Genomic DNA, 18,385 nt, shown 5'->3' with positions numbered 1-18,385 from the left:
CTCAGGTGTCACTGCCACAAAAAGCAAATACACTAAGCATACACCAAGCAAAAGAAAGTAAGTTTTACCACCCCACCCCCTCTCTTCCCCATCCTTATACTGTATACAACACACTAATACAGCAGTTCTCAACCTGTCGGTCGCCAGATGTTACTGGACTACAACTCTCATCATCCCTGAGCTCTGGCTTTGCTAGCTAGGAATGATGGGAGTTGTAGTTCAACAACATCTGGGGCCCACAGGTTGAGAAATGCAGCGAAACCTGGAAGTAACACGTTCCATTACTTCCAGGTCACCGCGGAGCGCAACCCAAAAGCGCTCAACCTGAAGCATATTTAACCTGAGGTATGACTGTAGAAAGAGAAACTACTCAGGTGGCACTGCCACAAAAAGCAAATATACTAAGCATACGCTAAGCAAAAGAAAGTAAGTTTTACCACCCCATCCCCCTTTCTTATACTTATCCTTATACTGTATACAACAGTCTAATGCAGCGGTTCTCAAGCTGTGGGTCCCCATATGTTGTTGGACTACAACTCCCATCATCCCTGAGCTCTGGCCTTGCTAGCTAGGAATGATGGGAGTTGCAGTTCAACAACATCTGGGACCCACAGGTTGAGAAATGCAGCGAAACCCGGAAGTAACACATTCCATTACTTCCGGGTTGCGCTCAACCTGAAGCATATTTAAAATGAGGTATGACTGCAGAAAGAGAACCTACTCAGGTGTCACTGCCACAAAAAGCAAATACACTAAGCATACACCAAGCAAAAGAAAGTAAGTTTTACCACCCCACCCCCTCTCTTCCCCATCCTTATACTGTATACAACACACTAATGCAGCGGTTCTCAACCTGTGGGTCCCCAGATGTTGTTGGACTACAACTCCCATCATCCCTAAGCTCTGGCCTTGCTAGCTAGGAATGATGGGAGTTGTAGTTCAACAACATCTGGGACCCACAGGTTGAGAAATGCGGCGAAACCCGGAAGTAACGCGTTCTTTTACTTCCGGGTCACCCGCGAAGCGCAACCCAAAAGCACTCAACTTGAAGCATATTTAACTCAAGGTATGACTGTAGAAAGAGAACCTACTCAGGTGGCACTGCCACAAAAAGCAAATACACTAAGCATACACTAAGCAAAAGACAGTAAGTTTTACCACCCCACCCCTCTCTCCCCCCTTCTCCTCCCCATCCTTATACTGTATACAACACACTAATGCAGCAGTTCTCAACCTGTGGGTCCCCAGATGTTAGGCTACAAGTCCCATCATCCCTGAGCTCTGGCCTTGCTAGCTAGGGGTGATGGGAGTTGTAGGTCAACAACATCTGGGACCCACAGGTTGTCTCACAACAAATGTGATTGATCAGTAGAAAGTACAACCTGGAAAAAGAGACAATGCACGTACTTTTGTAAACCAAGAACATCTTTAATGAAAATCATTTTTAAAAACGAAAGAAAGTAAAAGCTGGAAAAATGACAAAATAGTGTGTAGGTTTATCACCCACCCTCTCCCCTCCCCTCTCCCCCCTCCCTCTGGATATTGTCTTACACTGAACATAAACCAAAAGACTTTATAATCTGAACAACAAAAAAGAGACATTGCATGGTTTTTTTGTAGTCAATGAAAATCTTTAATAAAAATTATTTTAAAAAGAAAGGAAGTAAGAGCTTTTCAACAGTGGAACTGACTCCAAAGGGTGGTAGATTCTCCTTCCTTGGGAGATTTTCAAGCAAAGTTTGGATGCTTTAGTTGACATTCCTGCATTGCAGGGGGTTGGACTAGATGACCCTCAGGGTCCCTTCTAACTCTTCTATAATTCTAAGTTAGAATACACCTTTGGGATGAATCATTAGTTTTCTGTGGAATTACTGAATGAAATGAAGCTCCACCGTTCTCCTGCAGAGGCATATCTATGCTTTGTTCCTCTTGCCAGCCTTAATTTGTGAACCAATTTTTCTTTAAGGGCAATACACTCTTTCAGGTTTGCACATTTTAAGTCCTTCCAGACTGCAGCTATCACCCTGTGTGCAGCTACTAATAGAAATCCAATTAGTGGTTTATTCATCAAGTCCTGATACCCACTTAAACCCATATTCAGTAACGCTGACAACACATCTGAGGGCACCTGCAGATGTAGCCGTGCCATGCCAATGAGTCATTTTACTTATCTCTAATTAAACACTTGTTCTCTAAAAATTTCCACCAGGTACATCCACCAAAAATGCCGACCAATACCCCTGCCTCCACACTCTTGGCAGCACATATGCGAAGCAGCTTTAGAAAAACAATTTGTTCCTGCTTTCTCTCAAGACTCTCCCAAATTCATAGCAATGGGCACCATCTTGGGTGAATTCAAAGGCATGGAGGTATTTGTCCAAATGTGCATCCCGGGGTTGTTTTGTGAACTGAGGGGAGAGAACTACAAAGGTGGCACTGAGAGTCTTGGAGGAAAGGTGGAATGTTCAACATAGTCATAAATACACAAATAAGACAAACCAGCTGCCAACCCAATGGCATTCCAGTCAGCTTCCTCGAAATAAGGTCCCATGAAAACAGCAAAGGGGAACGCGAGTGGGGAGAAGCAATGTATTTCACTTTCAATCAAGGCAAGACCCTTCCCCTGCAAAAAGTCTTGATAGAACACTGTGCCCCTTCTTCCGGCAAGTTGCTGAATACCCCTCCCACACCTTCTGAGACGGACACACACACACATACACATACAACACCCCTTTGCAAAAGTGTGTGTAGGGGGAAGCTATTCAGTCAGCTCCATATGCAAAGTCTCCCAACCGGCATTCAACCTGCACTTCATGCTCTACCACTTAACCAAAATCTCAATCCTCAGGGTTTTCAATAAATTTGGGGTTAAATAGGAACATTAGCAAGCTGCCTTGTACTGAATCAGACCATTGGATCCATCTAGCTCAGTACTGTCAACACTGATCAGGAGTAACAAGCCAGGATTTCTACCAGGGAAGGATGGGTCTTTCTCCAGCCCTACCTGGAGATTCTGCTGAGCACTGAACCTGGGACCTTCTGCATTCAAAAGCAGACACCCACTGAACTGATGACTTTTAAGCAAATACAGAACAGACTGATAGAAATACTAAGCCCTCCACCCCCCTTAATCAAGTGGGACACCCCTAAAGACTGGGACTTTCCCTACCTGCCCATGCCCCTGCTTCCACCCAAACCCACATTTACCTTGAGTCCCTCGGGGACAAGAGCACTTGTAGGTGTTGATGAGGTCAATGCAGGTCCCTCCGTTCTGGCAGGGGTGGGAAAGGCACTCGTTGATCTCCTCTGAGCAGTTGATCCCGTGGTAGCCAGCAACACACTACAAGGAAAGGTAGTCCAATATTCCCGAGTTGAAATGAGTTCTAGAGGGGTAGGAGGAATTCCTCCTTCCCACCTTGGAAGGCAGCCCCTCAAAAGGGAGCCCACAATGGAAAATGCCAAAACCAACTTGTAGTATATTTTTAAAAATGCAACCAGATGAAAAATAGACAAACTGTACCGTCCTCAAATCACCCACCCCACCAAAAATGGCTAGTGCCTGAGCTGCTGTAATGTCACAGGAGCTGCAAGCGTACGAGCCGCTGGAGGGTCAGGTTTGCAAGGACAGGCCAAGACTGAACTGTGCAATCTTGCCGCGGGAAGTGGAGAAAAAAATTGGGGGCTGAGACTGGGGTGGGGACTTTGGGTGGGCATACCATGGTGTGCTGGGAATATTTCTGAAGCTCATGGTCAAACAATTATCAAGGCTGCTTAGACATAATAAAAAATACTTGCATTACTTGGCCTTTCATTAAGAAAAGCCAAGGGATGTTTAGGTGCCCTCCACTCTACAGTATTCAGCTAGCTTTGAAGTCCGCAAGGGAAGCGCCCAAATGTTCTATCATGCAAGAGCTTATGAGGCTGCCTCTGTCCGTTGAAATGCATTACATTGACTGGGAAATGGAGGCTGGCACAAGCAGGGGCAAAGGTGCTGCCTTCTACCCAGCCAGACTGCCGAATCATAGGACTGTAGAGTTGGAAGGGACCCCAAGAATCATCTAGTCCAACCCCATGCAGTGCAGGAATCCCAGCTAAAACATCCCTGACAGGTGGCCCTCCAACCTCTGCTTCTAAGCCCCCAATGGAGGACAGCCCTCCATCTTTTACCTAGCTTTTGCCAGACGTGCTGGCAGGGAGTGAACCTGGGATCTTTTGTTGGTATAGGAGATGCTCTGCTACCAAGTTACGATGTACCCCTTTCCCTGGAAACTGTGGCTTTTTTTCAGGGTGGCTGTAAACTACCCAGCAATCTGGAAATATCTATGATGAAGGCATGTCCTGTACTTCATTCTGATGTTCCACCACATCTCAGGACATGTACCCAGCTCCGCTGGCAATGCACAAACCCAGGTAAAGGAGGGTTCACCCTGTGTCCACTGCCCCCCACGCCACCTCCCTTCTGAGCACCAACCGTACCTCACACGAGTAGCCCCCTAGGTAGTCTGTGCAGGTGGCCCCGTTCTGGCACGGGTTGGGGGAGCACTCATCCACCTGCTCCTCGCAGTAGCTGCCTGTGTAGCCGGCCTGGCACTGGCAAGAGTGGGTGTTGCCCCTGTCCACACAGAGCCCAGAGTTCCTGCATAGGTGCACCACCTCGACGCCTGCAAAGGTATAGGAGGGAGGTCAGGTACAAGTAACAGGTGTGGGTGTGTGGGAGAACGCCTCCTCAGTGATGTCTACTCCCAGACCATGGAACACCCTCCCAAGAGAAGCCAGACCGGCTCCTTCCTTGTCACACTTCCACAGGTGAAGACTGTTTTTATTCCAGGAGGCTTTTAGGAAATAACTGTTTCTTTAAAGGAATGGGTGTTTCTATATGGTGTTCATCCTCATTATCATCATCTGTCATGTGCTTCTTATTGGGGGTCCCCCCCCCGGTTGGGAGTTTAATTTGCTTTTAAACAATTTTTAAAATATGTTTTTAGCTTTTTGTATTTTATCTGTGTGGTCCCTAAGAGCCGGAAGAAATCTGTTTATGTATGCAACTACAGCAGTTCGGATTTTGTCTGTGTGTGTGTGTGTGTGTGTGTGTGTGTGTGTGTGTGTATGATATAGCTGTAATATATATAAAAAATATAAACCAATAAACACCTCACTGCAACAACTATCAAATACTGAACCACTTAAAAACGAAATGCCAAACACCAATCTATGCATCTGGCTGGGGTCAGCCACCCCTCACCGGGTCCTACCCTGGCCAGAGTCTGCTCCCAGGACAGACCAAAGAGGGAATACAGAGGAGGGGGAACACAGCAAGCAGGATGGGGCCTTCTTACCTTGCTGCCGTGCAGCCACTTCACAAGAGACATTGGGGACATCGCAGTAGAGTCCAGTCCAGCCACTGGTGCACTCGCAGCGGTACAGGTTGTCTGTCTGCCAGCACTTTCCGCCGTTCTTGCAGGGCGAGGAGTCACACCAACGCACCAGGTTCTGGGGGCGAAGAATCAGAAGGTTTGTGGGTGCAACAGCACCAGGGCCAGGGTAGGGTGGTACAGAGAAGGGGCTTTGTGGGTTCAACCCTGCGCAGTTGGTTGAAGGACATAGCCCTGAAGATGCCAGGGTGGAGGGGAGTAAACAGCCCTTCCAAGTGCCATGTGATTCCAACTCCTGGCAGCCAGCATAGCCATGGATGTTGATGACAGGAGTTGTAGTGCAGTAACACGGTTTCCCATGCCTAAGCAACGTTTTGTTGTGTTAACCATGGTTTGGCTCAGCAAACCACAAATCATCTCACAGACAAGCAAGGCCACAGTTTGTTTCACCATGCTTGGTTTCCCCAGCTGCTCTTGCAATGTGACTTTGGGGTTGTCAAAGAACCAGAGTTAAGCAAGGCTGATGGGGAATGCACAGAATGCTGAACTATCCTTAAGCCAGCAGTGTACCTTGCCTTCACATCATGGTTTGTTGCCAGGTGAAATGAACCACTGTTAAGTTTGCCAGGTGGGGTTCAGACAGTCAAACAAACCATTGGCAAGCTAAACAAACCATGAGTTTGTGCTGGGTGCGAACTAGGGCTGCTGCCTCTCTGCTCTGACCTCAACACTTCAGCCATTTGCTCCTCACTCTGTGAGCCCACCCACCCCAAGCCCCCAGTGAAACAACAGAAGCAAATGAACAGGGAAAGGCAAGTCCCACTCAAGGTCAGGCTCTGCAGGCAGAACTGGTTCGGCACCAGTGGGGTCTTGGCCCCCTTACCTGACAACTGAGGCCAGTGTAGCCCTGAGGACAAGTGCACTTGTAGGTCCCGTAGCTATCCTGGCAGGTGCCGCCATTCAGGCAGGGTTTGGAGTCACACTCATTGATGTCGTGCTCGCAGTAGATTCCCGTGAAGCCAGGTGGACAGACACAGGTGAAGGTGTTGATGCCGTCCACACATGTGCCCCCATTGAAGCAGGAGCTGAGGGGCAGAAGGAAACTGGCTGTGCCATCAAAGCTCTCCGTTGGAAGCTGCCTTATAGCAAAAGCCAGAATGCTGGGTCCGTCTAGTGCAGTACAAAGTACACTGACCACCACCAGCAAAGGCTCTCCAGGGTTTCAAACAGGGAGTTTACCCAGCCTGACAGAGTTGCCATTGGGGATTGAACCCAAGACTCTTTCCATGCAGAGTGTGTGCTCTACCACTGAGGCTTTTTGTGGCCTTTCCCCAAAATGTAAAATAGTATTCTAGATCTCATGATTTTAAATGAAGGGCTGAATTACACAGGAAGCTGCTTATACCTAGTCAGACCATTGGGTTCACTTGGCTCAACAGTGCCTACACTGACTGGCAGCAGCAGTAGCTGTCCAGGGTTTCAGACATATTGAGTTTTTAGGGGAGGAGTGAAAAATGGCATTTTGGGTGCTTCTACCCTTAGTCGAGATTCCTGTATTGCAGGGGGTTGGACCAGATGACCCTCAGGGTGCCTTCAACTCTAGTTTTATGATTCTACAGCTGCAAAGTTAGTCCACAGCCAATGTCTGCTGAAATCTCAGAAGCCAGAGAGGGCATCAAAGCAAGATCCAGTATGGTGTAGTGCTTAGAGTGTTGGACTCAGACCTGGGAGACCAGGGTTCAAATACCCGCCCCACTTGGCCATGAAGCTCACTGGATGATCTTTCTCTCAGCTCTAACCTATCTCACAAGGTTGTTGGGGAAGGTAAAATGGGCTGAAGGATTACCACGTACCCCAACTTTAGCTCCTTGGAGGAAAGGTGGGATATAAATGCAGTAAGATAAATGAAAGTAAATTAATGTTAAGGAAGACCCGTGCCATGTTTGTCTTCCTGCAGGAGAACTTGCAAAGCTACACTTGTAGCAAGTGCAAACTGGTTGGCTTGCTGGAAGAGAAGGTTCAACAACCTGAGGTCCAAATAGTCAACACTTCGAGGTATAGGGCAAGATGCAGACTTTCGCGATAGAGCTGAGTGGACTGTGACAGAACAGCAACACAGGCGCCCCAAGGGAGGAGGAAGATTGCTCATGGCAAGAGACCAACCCCTGGAGGAACGTGACGCACACAAGTAGGACTGTCAGGAACCATGCTGTGTCATTAGAACTGTGAAATCGGTTCCATGCTCTCACCTAGGACACTGATTCTGGGGCAGAAGAGTTAGGACAGCAGTTACGGAACTTAGAATACACTAAGGTAGCTGTGAAAGGTACAGTGCACATAATGATTCCTGTCACCCCCAATAGGAGGAATAGACAGGAGGAGATGGACTTGGGAGGTTTTTTTTTCCATTCTTGATCTAACACTTTCAGATCCCAAATGAGTATGTTGATAATCCACCTGCTACCTTCCAAGGAAATGATCTCGGGAGAAAAGGAATTGCAGTCTGGAGAAGGCAAGTTGAGAGGAGGAGGAGGAGGAGGAAGTACTAGAACCATAAGGTTCCTGCCTTTGTAACCTATTCCAGTAATATCCAGATCAGCTCGAAGAGACAAGAGGGGAAGACTCAAGGTCAGCAGCTGCAGACCTTAGAACACTCCAAGGCAATTTTGGAAAGCACAGCGTACAGAACGATTCCTGCCACTCCCCAGAGGAGGAAGAGACTGTTGGTGGTAGTAAGTGGCAAGAGGCAATAGTTTTCGGAGGAAACAGGATGTCCCAAGAGGTGTCTTCCAGGTGCAAAGATTTGCAATGTGACAGAGAACTTGCCAAGTCTTATAAAGGCCGCTGACCACAAGTTCAACATATAGCAAGGGACTATGAGACTGGGCAGGAAGCTGAAGAGCCTTGGGGCACAGGTTGTCTTTTCATCACTTCTTCCTGTTGAAGATCATGGCCCAGGAAAAGAGGAAAATACTGAAAGTAAACCACTGGCTGTACAGGTAGTGTCATCAGGAAGGGTTTGACTTCTTGGATCACCATCTCTGCTTCTTTGAGGAAGGAATTCTGGGTCGTACCTCACAGCGGCTGGCAAAAATGTGTTTGGTAAGAGTCTAGCATACCTGATCAGGAGAGCTTTCAACTAGATTCTGAGCGGGAGGGCAGACAGCATTACAGGTGGCAGAAGAACACCTGGTACTGGGGATAGTAGCTTCATTGGTGCACAAGAAATTGAGGTGGTGCTTGCCCTGCTAAAGGGCAAAGTACTAGAGGAAGGAAGCAACTGAAGGGAATGATTCATGGTTCCAGTTGTCTCTGCACAAATGCAGAGCATGAGAAACCAACAAGACGAATTGGAGCTTTTAATGCAGGATGGCAAATATGACCTGGGAAGCATTACTGAAACCTGGTGGGATGAGACTCATGACTGAAATGCAGGAATTGAGGGGCACAAACTGTTCAAAAGGAATAGACCAAACAGGAAGGGAGGAGGAGTAGCATTATATGTAAAGGATGTCCAAACTTGTGAATAAATCAATGACCTGCAGCATGGAAAACATATTGAGAGTATACGGGTAAAAACTGTAGGAGAGAGAAACAATACTGATCTTACTATGGGCGCTTTCTATAGACCACCAGGTCAGACTGAAGACTTAGATGGTGCCTTCCTACAGCAGATTACTAAACATTCAAAAAGGAGAGATAAAGTAGTAATGGGAGACTTCAAGTACCCCATATCTGTTGGAACTCAAACAATGCCAGGAATGTAAGGTCCAACAAATTCCTCCACTGCATTGCTGACAATTTCATTTCCAAGAAGGTGGCAGAAGTAAAAAGTGCATCATCTATCTTGGACCAACAGGGAGGAACTGATCAAAGAAGTGGAAGCATTTGGAAACTTGAGAGAAAGTTTCATGACACAGAGGCAAGGGAAAGCTGAGTATAGTGAGACGTGCACTCTGGACTTTAAGAAGGCTGATTTCAAAAAGCTTAAGGAGCTACTGGGTGAGATCCCATGGTCAGAAATACTCAAAGAGAAGGGAGTCCAAGATGGGTGGGAGTTTATTAAATGAAATATTGAAGCTCCAAATTTCAGAAAATTCCAACAAGAAAGAAAAGTTGGAAGTATCTAAAGAAACACTGGTGTGGCTGCATAAGGAGCTTACAGATGAGCTGAGATTTAAGAAGGGCATGTATAAGAAATGGAAGAAAGAGGAAATCACGAAGGAAGAATGTACACAAGTAGCCAACAGTTGCAGAATGAATGGCAGGTTCTGCACTTAGGCAGGAAGAACTAGCTGCACAAAGAGAAGATAGGGAACACCTGGCTTACTAGTAGTACATGTGAAATGGGTCTATGGGTCTTGGTAGACCACAAGCTTCACTTGAGCCAACACTGTGATGCAGCAGCAAAAAAAGCTAATGCTATTCTAGGCTGCATCAACAGAAGTATAGTCTTGAGATCAAGGGAAGTAACAGCCCCGGAAGCCAACCAGGCAGTCACAGAAAAATACATTGCCTTTTTTTATTCTGCCTTGATCAGACTACATCTGGAATATTGTGTCCAGTTTTGGGTGCCACAATTTAAGAAGGATGTTGACAAGCTGCAGCATGTGCAGAGGAGGGCAACCAAGATTATAAAGGCTCTGCAATCAAAGCCTTATGAGGAACAGTTGAAGTAGCTGGATATGTTTAGCCTGGGAAAGAGGAGATTGAGAGGGGATATGATAGCTATCTTCAAATATATAAATGGCTGTCACATGGAAGATGCAGCAAGCTTGTTTTCTCCTGCTCTGGAGGGCAAGACTCGAACCAATGGCTTCAAGCTACAAGAAAGGAGATTAAGGAAGAACTTACAGTAAGAGCTGTTTGACATTGGAACGGATTCCCTTGGGAGGTTGTGGACTCTCTTTCATTAGAGGTTTTTAATCAGAGTGTGGATTGCCATCTGTCATGGATGTTTTAGTTGAGATTCCTGCAAAGCAGGGGGGTGGACTAGATGACCCATGGGGTCCCTACCGACTTTATGATTCTAAGGCCATTTGATTAGGGTCCAGAGCCCTCTTGCCCATCATCAGAATAGACTGTGCAAAATAAAAATTTGCAAGTGATGGGTGTGATTTATACCAACACTGCGGTGTGCAGAATGTTGGTTCTCTTGGGATGAACCATCCCACTCACACACAGGAGCATGACTATAGCCAAGCACATTGTTTTTTTAAAAAATGACGTTCCAACGTTATTTCTGGCTCCTGAATTACCTTTCTGTGCAGTCGGGGGTGTTATGCTCGCAGTGGATCCCGCTAAAGCCAGAAGGGCAAGTACAGGTGTAGCTGTTGACACAGTCCGTGCAGTTGGCGCCATTCTTGCAAGGGTTGCTGGCACACTCGTCAATGTCCTCCTCACACTTGGGGCCCCGGAAGCCAGCGAGGCAGTCACAGAAAAAGGCATTGATGCCATCGGAGCAGGACCCGCCGTTGTGGCAAGGATCTAGAGGTAGTGGGGAAAGGGGCAGCGATGGACTCTCATTCCATGGGGCTGATGGTTTTTTTAATTATTTTTTTGAGGCTGCCTTGGCCTCTGCAAAACTTCCCACATTCTTTCCTAAACATTCTGTGTGAACTGAACGCACAATTCGCCCCAGCCTTTGATAACTCAGTGCCCTGTTATTTGTTTATCTTGTTAATAATAAACAAAATAAATCAAAGATAAAGCTTACAGAAACACTGCTGCAGATGGCTGCAATCTGTACACAGCTGAACATTATCACTGAACAGTCTTCCAAAACATTACAAAAAATGCCCATTTTCCCATGAAACCTGTTTTCCTGGCTTTAGATGTAGCCTTTTGTAGTAAGTTAGCATATCATAGTTACTGCGGAGCAAATGTTCTCAGTTCTTTCAGACATAGCAGGAGATAGGCTTCTCCAACCCCCCAACCCGAATTTTGAGCTATTACAATCTTAGTTAAAAGTTAAAAAGTTAAACACTATTTCTTGATCATTTTCCAGAAGAACATCTTTTCCATTAACCAAGCAGAAATGTTTTATGTTCAAAGGGTATATGATTTCCTCACATAGCAGAGATCTTATTAGCCTGAATGAGTTTCCAGGATATATATATTTGAGAACAATTCCAATATGTCAATGAATTTTCACAAGACCTCATGTTAAGAACACCAGAAGAGCATGCAGGATCAGGCCAAAAGGCCCATCAAGTCCAGCATCCTGTTCTTTTCTGTTCCAATCAATCCTTCTTCCCAGGGAGCTCTGGGAAATTGTAACTCTGGCAAGGAATAGAGGGGTCCACTTAACAACTCTCAGCACTCCTTTATAAACTACAGCTCCCTGGATTCTTTGGGGAAAATCTTGACTGTTTAAAGTGATGTGCAGCAGTGCTTTCAATATATGGTGCAGATGGGGTCCAGGTCTCCTAGGGCAACCCACTCCCCAGCCTCCTTGAGGCTCTTACTAGGCTGGCAGTCATCGACGTCCGTCTCGCAGGTGTTGCCTGTGAACCCAGGTTTGCAGACACACCAGTAGCTACCGTTCGTATTCTGACATGCGGCACCATTCCGACAAGGGCTCTTCACGCACTCGTTGATGTCGATCTCACAGGTTTGCCCTGAGAAGGCAATTTGAATGGATATTTATTTTTTACATATTTCATAAAATTTACAGAGTTTGATTGCTAAAAAAAAGAAAGAATCTCAAATGAGGCTTATGAAGATTAAACAATAAAATTTGCTACTAAGAAAAGTAGCGATATTTTAAGACATACAAAAATTGAAAACAACAATAGATTAAAAACAGATAAAAACTTGTAGCGACTTCCTAAACATCTGGACAGGATGGCCTAAACAAAATGGTTTTGGCAGGTAGTAAAGGAAGGAAAGTGCCTGCCTGACATCAATAGGCAAGGAGTTCCAAAGTGTAGGTGCTGCCATACTGAAAGATGGGAGCTCTTACAAATTTGGAAAGGGTATTATGTGGCAACTGTAACAGTGCCAGTTCTGCTGACCGAAGCACCATAAACTAAGAAAGAAATCTTTGTCACTCATCACAGTATAGGTGCCTTTCTGAGATACTGAAGGAAGCTTAAGATTAATAGAGTACAAATTTAATAAACAAAACGATCAAGGGGATGGAGCGACTCCTCTATTAAGAAAGCTTGCAGCATGTGGGGCTTTTTAGTTTGCAAAAAAAGGCAAGGAAGAGGTGACATGACAGAAGTTTATCAAATGAAGAAAGTGGGCAGAGAAAAGCTTATCTCCCTTTCTCAGGACACTAGAACTCATGGATATCCAATGAAGCTGAGTGTTTGAATATTCAGGATGGATAAAAGAAAGCCTTTCTTCACGCAGTGTATAGTTTAAACTGTGGCACTCACTCAAACAGGAAGCAATAATGGCCACCAACCTAAAATGGCTTTAAAAGAGGATTGAACAAATTCATTGAGAAGGCCATCAATGGCTGCTAGCCACAATGGCTGTGCTCTTCCTCCATAGATGGAGGCAGCAATGCTACTGAATATTAGTTGCTGGAAACTGCAAGTGGGGAGAGTTTGCACCAGGTGTCCTATTGGGAAGACCCAGTTCTCTGAGTGCATGTTCTGGAAGTTGGGCAACAGGGGCAGTACAGGATTCCTATTGGTGTACCGACCTCCCCGCTGCACCAAGGATTTCCTGCCCGAGCTGCTTCAGGTCGTGGCGGACATCCTCCTGGAGACACCTAGCTTGGTTGTCCTGGGGGATTTTAACATCCATGCCAACACGACCTTACAAGGGGCTGCTCGGGACTTCGTGGAAAGCATAGCCTCCATGGGGCTGTCCCTGAATAAGTCTGGCCCAACTCATAGCCGTGGACATGCCTTAGACCTGGTGTTCACCTCTATGGACGTTGGTGATCTAACACTAACTAAAAGTGAAACAAAAGAAGTGCCATGGTCAGATCACTTCCTGGTGCAACTGGACTTCTCCGCAGCCCTTCCCCTCTGCAGGGAGGTGGAACTGATTCGGATGGTCCACCCCCACCACTTAATGGATCCAATTGGCTTCCAGAGAGTGGTAGGGGATGTTTTATCCCAAGTTGATGGCCTTTCAGCTGATTCCCTGGTGGCCCGCTGGAATGCGGAGTTAACCAGGGCTATTGACTGGCTCCGAAGCGCCCTCTCCGATTGCATGGAGCCCGGACAGCCCCGTAGTTTTCCCCGGAGCTGAGGGCAATGAAACAATCATTGAGACGGCTAGAGCGCCGGTGGCAGAAAACTCATTCTAAATCAGACCGGACACGGGCTAGAGCTCAACGTCGAGCCTACCAAGTGGCAATGGTGATGGCGAAGAGGGCCTTCTTCACCACTTCTATTGCATCTGCAGAAAACAGCAGCTGGAGACTCTTTGAGGTGGTTCACAATTTAGCGGAACCACCTGCTCCATCGGGGCCCAGTACAGGCCACATGATCTCCTGCAATGATTTTGCAAAGTTTTTTGCAGATAAAGTCGCTCAGATTTGGGAAGAGGTAGACTCCACCGTGGGAGCATGGCCGGGGCAGGAGAGTGCTAGAGCCCTGTCTAGTCAAGTTGAGTGGGATCAATTCCAATCTGTTACCTCCGAGGATGTGGACAGGCTGCTTGGACCAGTGAAACCAACCACCTGTCTCCTTCATCCTTGCCCATCCTGGTTTATAAAAGCTAGCCGGGAAGGGCTGGGCAATGGGCTTCGTGGGGTGGTGAATGCTTCTCTCTGTGAAGGAGCCTTCCCAGACCTGCTGAAAGAGGCGGTTATCAAACCGCTTCTTAAAAAACCATCTTTAGATGCTGCCAATATGGCCAACTATCGCCCATTCTCAAATCTTCCATTCTTGGGTAAGGTGATTGAGAGAGTGATTGCTGAACAACTCCAGGCACGCCTGGAAGAAGCGGACCATTTGGATCCCTTCCAGTCGGGATTCAGGCCTTATAATGGGACTGAAACTGCCTTGGTCACACAGGTCGATGATCTCTGGCAGGCTAGGGACAAAGGTGAGAGCTGTTTCTTAGTTCTGCTGGATCTCTCAGCGGCTTTTGGCACCAACAACCATAACATCCTTCTGAACCGTCTAGAGGGGCTGGGAGCTGGGGGCACTGTTATACAGTGGTTCTGCTCCTTCCTCCTGGGCCGTGTTCAGAAAGTGGTGCTGGGGAGTGTGTTTTCAGACCCATGGGCTCTCACTTGTGGGGTGCCTCAGGGTTCTGTCCTCACCCCCATGCTTTTCAACATCTACATGCAGCCGCTGGGAGGGATCATCAGGGGGCTGGGCTGGGTGTTCAACAGTATGCGGAGGATACCCAGCTCTACCTCTCTTTCAAATCAGAACCAGTGAAGGCGGTGAAGGTTCTGTGTGAGTGTATGGAGGTGGTTGGAGGATGGATGGCGGCTAACAGATTGAGGTTGAATCCTGACAAGACAGAAGTACTGTTTTGAGGGGACAGGAGGCAGGTGGGTGTGGAGGACTCCCTGGTCCTGAATGGGGTAACTGTGCCCCTGAAGGACCAGGTGCGCAGCCTGGGAGTCATTCTGGACTCACAGCTGTCCATGAAGGCACAGGTCAATTCTGTGTTCAGGGCAGCTGTTTATCAGCTCCATCTGGTAAGCAGGCTGAGACCCTACCTGCCCGCAGACTGTATCGCCAGAGTGGTGCATGCTCTAGTTATCTCTCGCTTGGACTACTGCAATACGCTCTATGTGGGGCTACCTTTGAAGGTGACCCGGAAACTACAACTAATCCAGAATGCAGCAGCTAGACAGGTGACTGGGAGTGGCCGCGAGACCATGTAACACTGGTTTAAAAGACCTACACTGGCTCCCAGTACGTTTCCGAGCACAATTCAAAGTGTTGGTGCTGACCTTTAAAGCCCTAAACGGCCTCGGTCCAGTATACCTGAAGGAGCGTCTCCACCCCATCGTTCTGCCCGGACACTGAGGTCCAGCACTGAGGGCCTTCTGGCAATTCCCTCACTGCGAGAAGCCAAGTTACAGGGAACCAGGCAGAGGGCCTTCTCGGTAGTGGCACGTGCCCTGTGGAACGCCCTCCCACCAGATGTCAAAGATAAAAACAACTACCAGACTTTTATAAGACATCTGAAGGCAGCCCTGTTTAGGGAAGCTTTTAATGTTTAATAGGTTATTGTATTTTAATATTCTGTTGGAAGCCGCCCAGAGTGGCTGGAGAAACCTAGCCAGATGGGCAGGGTATAAATAATAAATTATTATTATTATTATTATTATTATTATTATTATTATTATTATTATTCCTGCTGTTGCACTCATGTCCTGCTTGTGGGCTTCCCATTTGACCATCAGGTTGGCCCCTGTGGCAACAGAAAGCTGGGCCAATGGCCTGACCAAACAGGCCATTGTTCTTAATATCTGCCTGCTGCAGACATAGCACAGGCTCCCCAATGCTAACCATGGTTTGTGGTGTAATGGTAAACCACGGTTGAAAAAAAATCATTAGAAGAAACAGGTGCTGGAAAGGGGAGAAAGGAAGTGTACCCCTTTAAGACAGACTTTCAGGCTGAGTTTCCTGCCTGTCCTGGGGCTGTCTAGGGATTCCAAATGAATGCCTGTCATTTTGGGATCAGCTCACTGACAACATGCAAAACAATTGAGGCTAGCGCCAAATACAATCATTGATGTCCTTGGAGAAGAGAAGAGAAGAGAAGAGGAGTGGCTCTTTGTAAATGAGCCCAGAAAGGCACCAGCAACAAGAAAGCAGGAATAGAGAGCAAAGGGAGAAGATTAACAGCGAACCACAGAGCAAGGGGCTGCAGGAAGGCAGGTGCATCCTAGGCAAACCAAGACCTATATAGCGGTTGTCGCTTCAGGCAATAAATCAAGTAACCTGCCACTAGAGAGAGAGAGAAAGAGTGAGGGAAGTGGGGGGTTTTTTTGGGGGGAAGCTATCTGGGGCCTGTTCAGGGTATCTTTATTATTTAGAGCCGAGATGCAATACTCTCTTTTTCTCAATCTCAGTGTTGAGGGAGTTGGGTGCGGGAGGAGAGGGAGAGTAACAATATCTGAGACCTAAGAGACTCTCAAAAAGTTATTTTACCACCTGCACACAGCAGAACATAATTTGCATTGGTCCAAATTTAAAAAATAAAATAAAACCAACGATATATGGTTGCATCTAACAGTAGTCTTACTCAACAGTATATTCCCTAAAGTTAATGAGCACAGATGTTATTTTAATCTTATTTATTTATTACATATATATCCCACCTTTTCCTCCCAAGGAGCTCAAGGTGGTGTACATGGTTTTCCTCCTACCCCGTTTCATCCTCAGAACAGCCCTGTGAGGTAGGCTAGACTAAAAGGCAGTGACAGGCCCCAGATCATGACTAACTTAGGTCTACTGATTTCAGCATGTCTACTCTGAGGACTTACTTGGATACAACCAATAGTTTATAAGAAATAGAAGGCTCAGTCTATTAAGTCTGAATGTTCTGGCTGCTGCATCCTGCCAAAGTCCAGCCTCCTGTTCTCACAGTGGCCAACCAGATGTCAATCATGAAAAACCCACCAGCAGGATTCGAGCACAACAGCAACCCCCACTACCTCTGGTTTCCAGTTTCTGGTGTCCAGAATCATTGCTGCCTCCAGCCACTGAGGCAGAGCACAGCCATTGCGGCTAGCGGCCTTAGACAGTCTTCTCCTCCACTGATTTGTTTAATCCACATTTAAAGCCATTCACAAGAGATCTGCCGGATTGGGCCAAAAGGGGCCTGTCTAGCTCAGCATCCTGTCCTCACAGCTGCTAACCAAATGCCCCAATGAGAAGCCCACAAACAGCGCCTGAGTGCCACAGCATCAACTCTCCCCACTTGTGATTCCCAGCAACTTCGGGGGCATTTACTTCCTCCAACAGTGGAGGCAGTTACATAGCCATTGTGACTGGCAGTCATTGGCATCCTGCTCCTCCTCCATGAATTCACTGAACCCCTTTCTAAAGTTGTCTGAACTGGAGGTCATCCCTGTATTCTGTTGCAGTGAATGAAGCAGGCACCACCAGCACCACCACTACATATGTGCATGCGGGCACCTCTGGAGACCATGGAATGGGAACCAAACCCTTACCTTGCCACCCTGGAGGGCAGGCACAAGAGAAGCTCTCAAAATCTTCAGATTCTCTGCACTTGCCACCGTTCTTGCAGGGACCGTCTGCACATGGAGCCAGGACATCCCGACAGGTCGGCCCTGGAGTGTAAATACATCAAAGTTGAGGAGAGTCCACACATTTGGTCAGGGGAACAGCCATAGCAGCTCAACAGGCTTTGCATGCAGGAGGTCCCAGTTTCATTTCCTGCCAGCGTCGCCAGGTAGGCTGGGAATGTTCCCCACCTGAAACCCTATAGTATCACTGCTGCCAGTCAAGTAGACAATCCTGAGCTAGACAGACCAACGACTCAGCATAAGGCACCTTCCGATGTCCCTACTTGTGCTGGGGCTGCTGCTGCCAGCCAGTGTAGAAAATCCTGAGCTAGACAGACCAATTGTCTTTGCTGAGTAGAAGGAAGCTCCACTAACCCAGAAATAGTACCTTGGGTTAAGAACTTTGCTTCAGGATGAGAACAGAAATTGTGCCCGGCAGCGGGAGACCCCATTAGCTAAAGTGGTACCTCAGGTTAAGAACAGTTTCAGGTTAAGAATGGACCTCCTGAACGAATTAAGTTCTTAACCCGAGGTACCACTGTATTTCTTATCCCTTGTGAAGGGGTGTTTTGGAAAGGTACGTCCCCAAATTTCACATGCTTCTGTATGCTGTCAGGGCGACCCCAATAAGGGAACACTATTTGTGTGGGGTGTGCAAGTTCAACTTAACTCGTATTTTCTCTCCTCCACACCTCTGTCCCATTGTCTTCCTGTTTACGAAGCCAATATTCCCCACATTTTACGTTATCTCCCTTGTCAGGCCCTTACCATCCAAGGACCCTTTTGCTGTTTTCCAGAAGGGGGCCTCTGACTCCCCCATTTTTCT

The 18,385-nt window shown here is 47.1% G+C and overlaps 1 protein-coding gene across 1 annotated transcript in view; it reads right to left on the bottom strand.

Moving 5' to 3' along the window:
• The window catches only part of NOTCH1 (notch receptor 1), a 94,085-nt gene that overhangs the window by 14,856 nt on the left and 60,844 nt on the right, over window positions 1-18,385 (bottom strand). Inside the window, exons 16-22 of the mRNA XM_053375006.1 lie at window positions 17,485-17,604; window positions 11,840-11,992; window positions 10,631-10,859; window positions 6,256-6,457; window positions 5,337-5,490; window positions 4,477-4,661; window positions 3,208-3,340 (exon numbers count right to left, since the gene is read on the bottom strand). Coding sequence (XP_053230981.1) covers window positions 3,208-3,340; window positions 4,477-4,661; window positions 5,337-5,490; window positions 6,256-6,457; window positions 10,631-10,859; window positions 11,840-11,992; window positions 17,485-17,604 — 1,176 coding nt within the window. The remainder of the gene's footprint in view (window positions 1-3,207; window positions 3,341-4,476; window positions 4,662-5,336; window positions 5,491-6,255; window positions 6,458-10,630; window positions 10,860-11,839; window positions 11,993-17,484; window positions 17,605-18,385) is intronic.

This window comes from Podarcis raffonei, chromosome Z (genome assembly GCF_027172205.1).
Source record: "Podarcis raffonei isolate rPodRaf1 chromosome Z, rPodRaf1.pri, whole genome shotgun sequence".
Lineage (NCBI taxonomy): Eukaryota > Metazoa > Chordata > Lepidosauria > Squamata > Lacertidae > Podarcis > Podarcis raffonei.
The sequence above is the reverse complement of the archived record's forward strand: the minus strand, read 5'-3'. Positions and strand labels throughout refer to the sequence as shown.